At 51.9% G+C, this 12135-nt stretch overlaps 2 protein-coding genes across 3 annotated transcripts; both read right to left on the reverse strand.

Annotated features, from left to right (window-relative positions):
- Positions 1 to 2158: 2158 nt before the first annotated feature.
- On the reverse strand, positions 2159 to 4114 carry PV07_02147 (uncharacterized protein). Its single transcript, XM_016388738.1, has 3 exons — positions 3438 to 4114; positions 3201 to 3363; positions 2159 to 3133 (listed from the first exon to the last, which is right to left on the reverse strand). The coding sequence occupies exons 1-3, from the start codon at positions 3927 to 3929 to the stop codon at positions 2565 to 2567; spliced, it is 1224 nt and encodes a 407-aa protein (XP_016255666.1). The 5' UTR covers positions 3930 to 4114; the 3' UTR covers positions 2159 to 2564.
- A 3046-nt stretch (positions 4115 to 7160) lies between these two features.
- On the reverse strand, positions 7161 to 9337 carry PV07_02148. Of its 2 annotated transcripts, XM_016388740.1 has the most exons (4): positions 9196 to 9337; positions 9061 to 9145; positions 7524 to 9004; positions 7161 to 7469 (listed from the first exon to the last, which is right to left on the reverse strand). In XM_016388740.1, exons 1-4 carry the CDS (start codon positions 9196 to 9198, stop codon positions 7392 to 7394), a joined length of 1647 nt encoding a protein of 548 aa, XP_016255668.1. In that variant the 5' UTR covers positions 9199 to 9337; the 3' UTR covers positions 7161 to 7391. The 2 variants fall into 2 exon arrangements, with proteins under 2 accessions (XP_016255668.1, XP_016255667.1); XM_016388739.1 differs by having other exon boundaries at positions 7161 to 9004.
- Between the last annotated feature and the right edge of the window lie 2798 nt (positions 9338 to 12135).

Here is a 12135-nt window from a genome sequence, read left to right on the forward strand (position 1 = left end):
TCACCAGTGCTAAAACATGGACAGGAGTGGTGAAGAGAAAAACATATCGATATAAAGACTCAAAGCTGTATACGGGAATTGAATGCTTCGAATAGGAGGCAAGGAGCGGACCCACTTTCGACGACCCCATTGATCGGTCAGGAATTTCGTAGTCAGGACATTGGAAGTGAAGGCGAGTGTACCGTAGATAGAGGCCAGGGCCAGGATCATGTGGCTGTTTATTCCGAGAGACTTGAACAGGATTGCTGATGCGGACCGTGAGTGTTAGCTAAACACAATTGCATGATGCTTTTCGACAAGAGCATCGAAACAGGAAATATGAAGCAAGGTGAATCCTACTTTGATAGTACTATATGTAGGCAAAATAGTTAGATCGATGACTCTAAGCCTTGATTCACTGTTGCGGAGAGGAAAACGTACCTGAATGACATTGACCCCGGTAAGACTTGTCATGGTCTGCACCGCAATTGATCTGTATGAAGACAATCAGCCTCGTTCCCGGTGCGTTAGCCTCAGAAAGTGAGAGGGATGGACCATACGTAAGCGCTCTGTGCCTGAACAACTTAAAGACCTCACGCAAACTCTTGACCTCTCGCTGCTGTTCGAACTCAATCTGGCGCCTCATGAGTACAAACTCCTCATGCACCTCATGGTTCGTAAGATCTTTTCTGATCCGCATGAACTCGCGACGTGCTTCATCAATCTTGCCGCTGCGGATCAGTTGACGCGGAGAATTTGGCATGAAGGTCGCTAGACCTATGAACAATATAATGCCAAAAGGGATCTGAATTCCCAGGGGAAGCCGCCATTGAACGGGGCCGTAAGGAGCGTAGCTGCATGCGAATCCAACCCAGTTGGAGGCCATCGTGCCAAGGGATATTCCACACCCTGAGATTCCTCCGATGAGGCCACGGACGTTGGGAGCGGCGATTTCAGAGAGGTAGATAGGGACGGTCGCGACCATTCCTCTTGAGTTCTGATCAGCTGTCATCCTGAAAATAGGTGTTGTGGGGATAGTGTCGTGGATATTTTCTGGTACTCACCCAACAGCGTACCCGGCCAGTACACGACCAGCCAGGAACATGCCAATGTTTTGAGAAGCAGTCTGAATGATGGTGCCGATAGTGACAATCACGGACATCAACTGCAGGAAGCGGATTCTGCCGAGTGCATCGCCGATAAAGGTTTGTGTCAGAGCTCCGCCCGCCTCGCCTGCGATGTACACGGAAACAACCTGTCACGGTTTCAGAGGGGTCGTCGAATTAGGGAGACTCCTTGAAGCAGGACATACTGCACCGGTCAAGCCCTTCGATGGACTATTCATGTAGTCGATCCAGCTCTGGTGAGCAATCGCTATAACTTTGTATCAGTATATCTGTGCGATGCCAGCCCCAAATTCACTCACTTGTTGTAGCAATGCCAGTGTCGAAACCCTATTCCCGTCCACAGTCAGTCCTGATCAATCGCAGTCAAGGCAGGGAAGAGACATACGAATACAAATGTGCCAATAGCGGCAAAGGATGAAATCCCGAGCGTATACCACAGTGTTCCCGTCATCTTGGGCCACGAAAATGGATTTAATCAACAAAATGCTGATACCACAGGAAGATGGAATAAAGGCAGGATTGAAGAACACGCGAGCGATGATGAGCAAAGATCAAAAGGGACCCACGACATTTAGAAGTGATCAGCATTCCCATGGTCTGAATCCATCATTTGCCGTCGGCTCCCACACCGACGGAATCCATCTATCACGTCTGTCCCATTTGCCGACGATGTGGAGGAAACAGAAGCCATGCCTTGTGCTCGGTTGAACGCAAAGCGAGGCCAAGGGACGATTGGCACGCTCCGAAGGCATAAAGTGCGGCTTCTGCCTCCAGAATGGAAAGTAGCAAGAGTCAACTGGGCAAAGCCTACAGCAAGTCAGACGCCACGAGACACGAAAGAGCTTGCGGCTGCAGTAGAGCAAAGGGCGAGGGACGGCGTCTTGACCGGGTGCCCGCCGTCCTGCTGCACGCGGAGTCATGTCCCTGGCAGAACAATCTCCATCACGACATGCCATTGGTTTCCCTGAAACTGGGGGAGCTCTGGAGTTTGTGGGGGTGGTGAGAACATGGCTTATCGGTTGGCGCAATTGGGGGGATAGAAGGGAAGAAGATGGGGGTTTGGGGCTAACTACCACATTCGATCAAAGACCGTTGGAAGCCGATCAGGCGGAAACAGACCGCCTTTTCGGTGCAATGACGGAGCGACGAGGCGGGCCACAAGTGGACAGACTCTTCCTCGGTAGGGAAACCATCCCGCTCAGCCAGCCTTGCTATTTAGCTGCTCGCAAACCACGATACACCACCACGCTACAGCTGGATATGCTCCTCGTAATATCCATGCATGTAATCTCTAAGCTCTGTCTTTTGTTTATCCGTGTTGAACCTGCTGGACCTTTTTGTCTAACCCAGAATGTTGAATGCTCTGGTGACAACAAAATGCTCCCGTCAACCCCCAAGTATGGATGTATATCGAACGCACGTCAAGAAAACTAGCTGCACACACGAGCTAAGATAATCTCACGGCTCTCCCCAGATCTCATCTGCAATCTGCCTGATCAACTTCAGCTTCTTCTCTTGGTCCTCTTGGCTCAACGGATATCCACTCTCGTGGGTGCTGAACCCGCACTGGGGAGAGATTCCGATTCTCTTGAGTGCTTCTTCCCTGGACTGATTCGATCCCTCGGCGACAAAGTCGGCCGCCTTATAGATTCTCTGTTTCATTTCTTCTTTGTCTTCCAGCTGCCTCAGCTTCGTACTGATACAGCCGATGATCACGTTCTTGTTCTTCGGCAGGTGCCGTAGTGGTTCGAATCCACCTGCACGTTCGGTGTCGTATTCCAGGTAGAAGGTGTTGACATTGAGATTTTGAAATAGTTTGCTGGCAATGATGTCATACGCTCCCTCTGCGAAATGTCGTCCGCCAATAAAATTCCCTCGGCACAAATGGACACCCGTGTGCATATCAGAGGGGCATTTGGATATCGAGTCGTTGTAGAGATCGATATAAGCGTCGAGAAGGTCATCGACAGAGCCGATATTGTCCGAGTCCTGTGCCCAGCCATCTCTGAATTGCTTAGAGCAAAAGTCTTCATTTTGCATACCATGATCAGTGTTTTTTCATTGGAAATTACGACGCGCGCAGAAGATACTCACATGCCAGATTTGGGTCGTCGAATTGGACGTTCCTCAGGCCAGCTTCATACAGAGCCTCGAGTTCTTTTGAGTACGCCTGTGCAACGTCCTTGAAGTACTCGCCATCGTTCTTATATGCTTCAGGCGTATATGCCCGTCCTTGTTTGTACCTCATGTGGAACCACTTCACGGTTGCCATGATTAGTTATGACAATCTCAGAAGAAGCTATGTCGTCGAATATGTGTTGAAGGACTTACCGAAGGGGTAATCATGGTGAGCTTGATATTGCCCCAGTCCTCCTTTGGGACGAAGGCCTGAACGAGGCGCAACTCGTGGAGATTTGACTCTGTGCCAGTATGTCTGATCTTGGCACCGGCAATCACACTGTCACCAGGCATAACCTTTCGATCCTTCTCAATCAAAGAAACCACATCGGGATGGTACAGGCGGAACATGCTCGCCTCGGCATCCTGTAAGCGCTTGGTGCCGTCCAATTCGTCCCAGAACAACCCCCAAAAGCGGGTGCGGCTGTATTCGCCAGAGGTGACGGCTTTGAAGCCCAGCGAGAGCTGCGTCTTGACTATTTGGCCAATGGACTCCTTTTCAACGGCAGGGAGACCTGCTTCTTCTGGGGAGAGGTTTTTGTCCCGGATGGCTGCCCGCACATCGAGGAGCTTTTGGGGGCGGAGAAGCGAGCCCATGTGCTCTGCCCGGAAAGGGGGCGCTCGGTGCAAGGTAGAGTCAGCCATGTTGTTGCAGACCTGGGTAACAAATATCCTGAGTCGTTAATGAGAGATAACAAGCTCCAGAAACAAAACGCTCAATGGGAAACGTCTGAGCAGAAATGCGAATCCTTCATGACAGCCAAGCCCCCGCCATGCAACAGAATTTTCCCCGCAATCTTTAGATGCCAGTCTAACCGCCTTAGGCCAAAGCTCGTCGCCGCTTTGTTCGAAGAGATGGCAACGAGGGGTGAAGTCAGCAAGATAAATGCCACACGCTGGAGCTCGGAGGCAGCGTCGACTTACAGTAACGTAAGCGATTACGCCTCATAAAAGAGTATACAATCCACCCAAAAACAGTCGATTCCCGTGTGGAGAAGAGAGTGTCTATAAAGACGATTACTGCAAAGGTTTATATTGCACAGAATACACCATCCTCGCCACCCCGTTTCTTGGCCCCGGGCATCTTGGGCGCAACTGCTCCTTGCCTACGGCATCACGACTGAACAACTAGCTGGTATGAGCAAGGTTTGGAGGTTCGAAGGTGATATCTATGCTATCCACGTTCAAACATGGAAAGGCTTACTGTTGACATCCAATTGATCAAACGCTAGCCATTTCTGCCATCGAATTATTCTTTAAGATCATATCTCGAAAACTGCGTGGTGACCTGGTCAGGGCACCGCCACTCCATCGTAGTGGTATCTTAGCTATTCCAAAATTGCTTGGTTGCGCTGCAGCTCCTCCGACTCGATCTACTTGCTGTCATGTGGTGGCCCAGTAGCCTGAAACATATGACTTTGATATCGTGTTCATGTTCCCTTCCAGCCAAACCCACACTTGCGGCAAAGCCGGCTCCTTCGAGGGCTACGTGCTTCAATGTGCGATCAGACACGCTGATGAGTGGGTCTATCAGGCATTCGGAAAAAAGAGGACTTTGGAGTGTGGTCGCCCTGCCTGACAAGTATGCATATCAGGGCGCGAGCAAGGCCAAGTTCGTGGCCAGAACTGGGACCGGGCTATAATCTAGGCGAGCCTGCCACGTCAGCAGCAGGGCTCCAAGCCCAGAATGCACAGTAAGTCCAAATCACCAATTGGGTTCAATGAGAACTAAACGATAGGCTTCCAAGTGAGCCTATGAAAACCACGACGGGGCCATTCGGTCACCAGACTGCCGTATTCCAACGAAGTCTTGCGCAGTGAGAGTGACAGCATTTTATTTGCCCTAAAGATGTGCTCGCCTCGTTTCAGAATGAGTTGACCTAGAGTACTCAATCCAATGGGCACCAAGGATAGCAAAATCTTACATATTCATGTTTTCTACAATTTTCTCTCATACGACATCAATAACTAGCTATGCACTCCAAGTACCATCTGTTGACGAGGCTGCATATTCTTCGCTGCAAGAAAGGCTGATCAACATACCAAATCAACATACCGAGACACATAATCTTCCAGCAGTTATGCTTGCAACCAGCCTTTCCGGATAGCTCCGACGATATTACGGACTCTCGAATACCGACACTTCTTCTACCCGATCCTCGAGGGAGCTTCCGAGGACGCGCTACTATCTAGTGCCATCTAGACTCTCTCCTTCAAGATGGGCCAGGACTTCAGCCTGCCAGAGCCGACAATACATTCGCAGCGACCGGAAGTAACGATGATTAGCACGCTGGGAGCAGTCAGCAAATCCTTAAACCAAATGCCAGAGGTGCTCAACAATGCAGAAAGATTAGCCAATGTCATTCAGAAGGCGATGCCTGCCGTGAAGATCCTGGCATCCCATGGCAAATACTTGGCCGGGTTTCAGGGGTATTTCGTTGCTGCAGGGTTGCCTGCCCAGTTCATCCAGGTCTTCCAAGGACAGCAGATCATCGCGGAGCTACGAGGAATCCGACGCGAGCTGGAGGCACAGACCCGCCTCGACGCCCCCGAAAAGTTCGCGACCCAAGTCTACGGCTACATCGACATGATGACGAAGAGCACTTCCAAGTCTAGTAATAAGCACCTGTACTTTGTCTACCACCCTGACACGGATTGGCACCCTTATTTCTGCAAACTGGTGGAAAGAAAGCCGACGGCGAACACCTTCTTCGGCATGGCTGAGAATCTGGACACACTGTGTATCTGGATGCGATACCTTCGCGCTCTGTTCACCAAGTCAGGGGAATGGGGAAAGGATCCGGTCTTTCATCTCCTGATGCCCACATATCGCCAACTCCACATCGAGGAACCGTTGGCTTTCGCCGAAGCACTCCATCCTCTCTGCATCCACGGGTTTGTCCACAACGGCAAATGCTCCGTGGAACTCAACCTACACAACGCCGACCCAGACATGCTGGACGGGATAGGGATTTGGAAACGACCTCCAGGCTTGTTCGGGCTTTTCCAACCTAAGGAGGTTCCTAGAGTTCTTGGAAATGTCCCCGTGTCCGCCGACGACGCCCTCTCCCTGGAGACTGGTGTTCGCAGAGTGCGGAGGAAAAGGCGACGACGCTGATTTGATTTGGAGGCTTCGACGCGCGGGAGCCGAACGTGAACTGTCTGAAACCCCAGCAATTAACTGAGGAGGAAGGTTCAGACGATGGCTAAGGCTTATTTGAATGCTGTCACTTCAGCTTCGGCCATGCAAGCCAGAGCCAGGAAAGACGCAGTCCACAAGATCTCGGAGTTAATGCTCAACTGCCAAGTCTTGCGCCATCGAGATTGCTGATGTTTCGCGTCCGCATCCTCCCCACAGACACTCAAGATCTTCGTGGCCATCATCTTCACCGGCCCCCATGTTTGGGATTCACTTGATATTCTTCTCGCTCCCACCCTCCAAGTCACTATTTTCATTCTTACAGCCCCAGCGACCGCCAAATTCGGCGTACACGGGCTTAGGCGTTGGCGGCCTGTGGACCAAGCCGGGGTGGAAGCCCCTCTGGACAACATCTGGCACGGAATCCTGTTGTAGGCCGACCGCCTCCCCCTCCGGCTGCCCTAGAGCCGACGTGGACGTTCGTGGAGGGGACCGAGGCGGCAGGCTGGCCGGGAACGGATGTCGGGTCGGTGCCCGAGGACGAGGAGGAATGGGGATGGGCGGAACGTACGGCGGCGGAGGCGGACTGGACGAGTCTGGCGGGCTTGAGGGGTCAGGATTGCCTGCATCGTAGGACCTAGTCTGTGAATCTTTTGAATCGTTGTTCCTCTCCATCTTTTGCTCGAGAGTCTGGCCGGGTTGGAGCCTTTGCAGGAGGGAACGAAAACATCAGGTTTGCAAGAGAAGGCACTTTAGGAGTCTGCATATTTGTCCGCGAAGCTGTTAAACAGACTGACAAACGATATCTGTTGTGAAAACGCCGGGATGGACGCCATGGATCTTTTGCGAAGCAGACACCGCAACCATCCAAGGGCGAGACAAACATATCTGTATATCCGCAATACACATCAAACACCACGCAATGTTGACCCGCTTTGCAAAGGGTATCAATGCCTTAAGTCATAAGATCATGCTGAATTCTCCCTGTCCGCCTGGTGGTCGGCATCTTCTCCCTTTTCCGCAGCCTTGTCCTCCGAAGGCTTCATCTTTGAGATCACGTGAGCGACTTTGGCCATCCCAGCTTCCATTCTGTGACCAACCTTTGTGTCTTGTCTGCTTGCACCCTCGGGGTCTGAAGCGCCGTCATAAGAAAGGTCTTCGCCTGCTGGACCACATTGCTTCACGCCTTGGTCTTCCGATTCCTCGACTCGTTGTGCAGCAGCGCCCATGTCTGTCGTTGCAGATCCGCCCTTGACGCTCGAGGCGCGACTTACATTCACGCTGTCGGGGCGGGACTTCCTGAGGCCGAGTTCTTTACCTAGAGTACTCGCTCCTTGATTGACCATCGCGCTCATGGTGAGTGCAGCCCCTCCCTTCCGGCCGCTATCAACGCCATCGGTTGGTCGGACCTCCTCATCGGCTTCACCCTGCCAGTTTGCAGGTCGTCCTTCAGGTACCGGCTCCCCCTTCTCGGGTTCCGTAATGATTCGCTCCATGGGAGCGCCATCTCCTTCTTGCTTGGCATATTGCCAAACGACTTTCAATCTGTCAAGGGCTCTAGTGCCCTTTCTGGAACTTCCCTTGATACCATCCATCGCCTCCCATTCAATTTCAAAGACTCCCGAACTGTGCCCTTCGTGACCTCCTTCAAAATATGCGTTGAACCAGACATGTGCAAGAGCCGTCACCATCGTGAGGCCTGTATAGCCGGCTTTGTTTCGTCGCTCAAAGTCGACGTTGATGTCGCTGGTGGGTAGTATCACCGGTGAAGTTGGTTTCAGGATGACATTTTGAGTTGTACCGGATGAATTCTTGCCCAAGCTCAACGAAGAAGATCGTGGAGAGGCATTCTGCGGAGAGCTAAGAATCTCACTGTCCTTTTTCCCGTTTGAGTCCGACTTTGATTGTTTAGCGTTGCTTTCTTCCATCACGGTTTTCTCTTGTCGACTGAAAGTATGAAAGGTCCGAATGCGCCGGCCATCATCCACGTAGCCCTCTATTGAAACCTTAACGCCGTCTCTGAGACCCTCCACGTGGATTTCAACAACCTCGACAGGTCTTTCGACGTATCGTTTGCCTAGGCTGTTTGTCCATCGATCCACATATCCGACCCAACGCAACTGACTTGGGATACTCACGCCAAGGCCAAACCCAGGCCGCATCCGTCTGATGGTGAACTGCTGGAGAGCCTCCTCCTTCTTCCACCCTTCCTCGCTGATAAGATATGAGCACGCGACCGTCCCGCTTCTGCCTTTACCTGCTTTGCAATGTATTACAGCCACTCTTTTCTTGTCTTTATCTTTGCTTTTATCGACATCTTCGTCCAGTCGCTGGATCCAGTTCCGCATTGCAGCCATGATGTTCGGGATGATGGCAAAAGGAGGCGGGTGGTGGTCTGGCCATGGAAAGTGGTGGACTCTGTTGTAGACCTCGGAGTCAGGATACCCTGTCCCTTCGGCTCGAAACTCGAAAATCGCCCATTCCTCGCCATGCTTCCGGTCGAGGAAGCCGACGAGCTGATCTAGGGGGTTCCGATAGGCTTTCCTGGGCCACACTGAGCTAGGGCCAGAAGTGACGACAACTGGTGAGTGTTAGCACAAAAGCCCCTCGCTGCCCTAGGTCCAAGTTCCAACGTACTGTAGTCGGTCACATAACACAGATCTAGACCTGCTTCTGGGTGTCTGGCACGGGGGCCTGCAACTATTTGGCGGAGAAGTGAAGCCTGGTCTTGTTAGCTGGCGGTACATTTTGAGATCCGGGCGCATCACCCACCATCTTCCCCTAAGAAAGCACTGCTTGCTATCTGCGCATCATGGAAAATTTTTCTCAGCGGTCGGACAGGAACCGATGGGTGCTCCAACAAAAGGATGATGTACTACATAAGGGTTCAGCTCGTCAGCCTCCTGTGCAGGATTCCAGAAGTCACGACGCGTCGGAAGGATGCGTTGACGTCACTACACTTTTCTTCGCGAAAGGCTTCTGAAAGCTGGGCGCGACTCGCTTGCACAACACCCACACAACAACGCATTTGTACCGCCTCACCTCCCTCTCACCCGCCTGCGATTCACGCTTCACTCACCCTCGTCGTGATGGCCGCGCTCCCTCTGTAGTGCTGTTGTCTTCCTCGACACTATGGTCTAAAATTGCCGGCCATGACCGTGGACCATTTTTGGGACCCTGCGCCATTCTATTGCGCTGCGATGGGTACCATCTTTCCCCCTCCAATCCCTCGTACGGTACACCTTCGACACCTAGGTCGAGTACCCAAGAGAGCCGGGCCCGTACTCTGGCCGTAAACTGCGAGGGCTTCCTCGATCCCCGGTGCTCTGATCGCTACTCCCCTCTTTCATCCTAAGATCTTCCACCCTGGCATCCTCCTTCTCTACCACAGTCACGGGTAGGCGAACCGTCTCCAAGGACGACCCATAGGTCGAGCAAGACCCAATGAAGTTGAGAAGGGGGTACACACCGAATTGGACACCATTCGCGGCGGCGAGCAAGACGACTCTAAGACAAAGAACGACCACGATCGAACTCTACAGCGATGCAGTCCGTAACATATCTTGAACAAACGTCCACTACCCCAGTCGCTTGCCCCCAATGCTCTCCTTTCATTGAGCGTTTAAGAACAAGAGGGAAGAACATGAACGAAAGGCTCTCCCTCCAGACGAAGAGCCCATTCGCAGCCACCCAACCTAGTTCAAAGAGATCGTGGTTGAAAGCCACTGGCCGAGACGTCCTCTATTGATAAGGTAAGTCTAAGAAGGTATGATTTGTACTCTCCGTCATGAGATGACGGAGGCAATCACTTGCTCACAATGAGCAGTATCAGCCGATCACGGAGGCTCTTGCGTAGGCCGAAGCTTTTGAAGGCAGCCTGTGTTGATGTAGTGCTCAAGCTGTGTCTGAGTATTCTGCACTAGTTTATACTTTGCCCACAGTTATCAAAGACGGCAGACTCTGAGGACATTATGGTCGATTGAATCGTGAAGACAATACAGTTCTGAAATATAAAATGTTGAACGACATGACGACACCAAGTTGAAAGCGTACTAGGAACTCGAGACAGATGGCCACTGTGACCTGGATGGGCAGAATTGGGATTGAAGCCTCCTTTTCCACCTTTCGCCTACCACTAGGATTGGACGCAGCCGATTGAGACCGTATGGCCAGGTCGAGGTGAGACGACTTTGGTCTCGTTGAGCTTTCCTACATGAACCCCCAGTAGAGCCCAACAAATCACCTATCCTAAAATGCTCTCAAAGGCAATTGCAGGCTCGGTGCTAGAAATCAGAGGTCGATGTGCTTGCGACGTATCTATTGACTCAAAACGGCTAGTCCGCAACAGTCACGACCTGATTGGGTCGTGGAGACCGACGTCGCAGAAGGACATATGCCAGATACTACTCTTGCCAATTCGGAGACATGAGGAAATCGATTCTGAGATTGGGATATCACACACAAGTCGAAGACCAGATTTCAGCTTCAGGTTTTCTCTGCATTGCTAAAGAGGGGAGGTTCCACGCCTCTTTCGTCCTGATACGATGGTGGCGACTTTGGAATTCATCAAGAAAATCCCAAAAGTCGAACTGCATGTGCATATTGAAGGGACGCTGACTCCGCAACTACGGTATAAATTGGCCAAAAAACATCACATACCGCTAAAATGGGCAACCGAGGAAGAGGCCGTGGCAGATTACCTGGACAGCTTCGACAAGAGAGTTCGCAATGAGAAGGAAAGCGGGAGCCTGGCGTTCTTCGACCTTTACTACGGCGCGATGGAAGTCCTCCAGACTGAGGAGGACTTCTATGAACTGGCGATGGGCTACTTCAAGAAGGCCGTCGAGATGAAAGTCCGGTATTCCGAAGTTTTCTTTGACCCTCAGGCACATACTCGGCGCGGAGTTGACATGAAGACCGTGATGGCCGGATTGAGGAAAGCCCAGCTTGATGCGCAAGAAACCCTAGGCGTGAGTAGCCCTCTCGCCAATCCATGACTTTCTTGCGTTCGATCTGGGCGAGGCTGACGAGGAAGCGAAGTTTCATTGCAACTGGATCATGTGTTTTTTGCGCGACGAAAGCCCCGAGTACGCCATGGAGACGTACGAAGCAGCGTTGAAGTACCGCGACCAGATCCATGGCATCGGTCTGGACTCGTTGGAGACTGGGAGATCACCCATGCTCTTCGATGAGGTGTTCAGACGAGCGAAGGCCGACGGTTTCCATCTGACAGCACACTGCGACGTCAATGCTCAAGGCACGCATCAAAACATCCGTGATTGTCTGACAAAATTGGGGGGAGATGGAATCCGCCGAATCGACCACGGGCTCAATGCAGTGGAGCAGCCCGAGCTCATAGAGATGCTCAAAGCCACAGGAACGGGGTTGACTTGCTGTCTGTGGGGTGCGTACGGGTATCTCTTTCACGTCGAGGGAGAACAGGCGCTCTTCAGGGATATGCTGCGAAAGCTATTTGACTATGGCATTCTGGTCACCATAAATAGCGACGATCCAGCTTGTATGGGCATGAACTACGTCGAGGACAACTTGATCCTGGTGGCCGAAAAATGCAATTTCACGGACGCCGACATGGTCAAATTACAGCGGAATGCTGTGCACATCAGTTGGGCGGCCGAAAGCCTGAAGAAATCTATCTTAGATGAGCTGCAGGCTTTGGCGGAACAGTATTTAGGGGTTGTATAGACCCCAGGT

The sequence above is a fragment of the Cladophialophora immunda genome (assembly GCF_000835495.1).
Source record: "Cladophialophora immunda strain CBS 83496 unplaced genomic scaffold supercont1.1, whole genome shotgun sequence".
NCBI lineage: Eukaryota > Fungi > Ascomycota > Eurotiomycetes > Chaetothyriales > Herpotrichiellaceae > Cladophialophora > Cladophialophora immunda.

Excerpts from the sequence above, each read along its gene's own strand:
- PV07_02147 (XM_016388738.1), bottom strand. The coding sequence starts at position 3,929 with ATGGCTGACTCTACCTTGCACCGAGCGCCCCCTTTCCGGGCAGAGCAC. Across the intron at positions 3,364-3,437 it reads TCACCATGATTACCCCTTCG|TGGTTCCACATGAGGTACAA; the intron begins GTAAGTCCTTCA and ends GCAACCGTGAAG. Across the intron at positions 3,134-3,200 it reads CGACGACCCAAATCTGGCAT|ACTTTTGCTCTAAGCAATTC; the intron begins GTGAGTATCTTC and ends TGCAAAATGAAG.
- PV07_02148 (XM_016388739.1), bottom strand. Across the intron at positions 9,005-9,060 it reads GTGTTATGTGACCGACTACA|TTGTCGTCACTTCTGGCCCT; the intron begins GTACGTTGGAAC and ends AACACTCACCAG.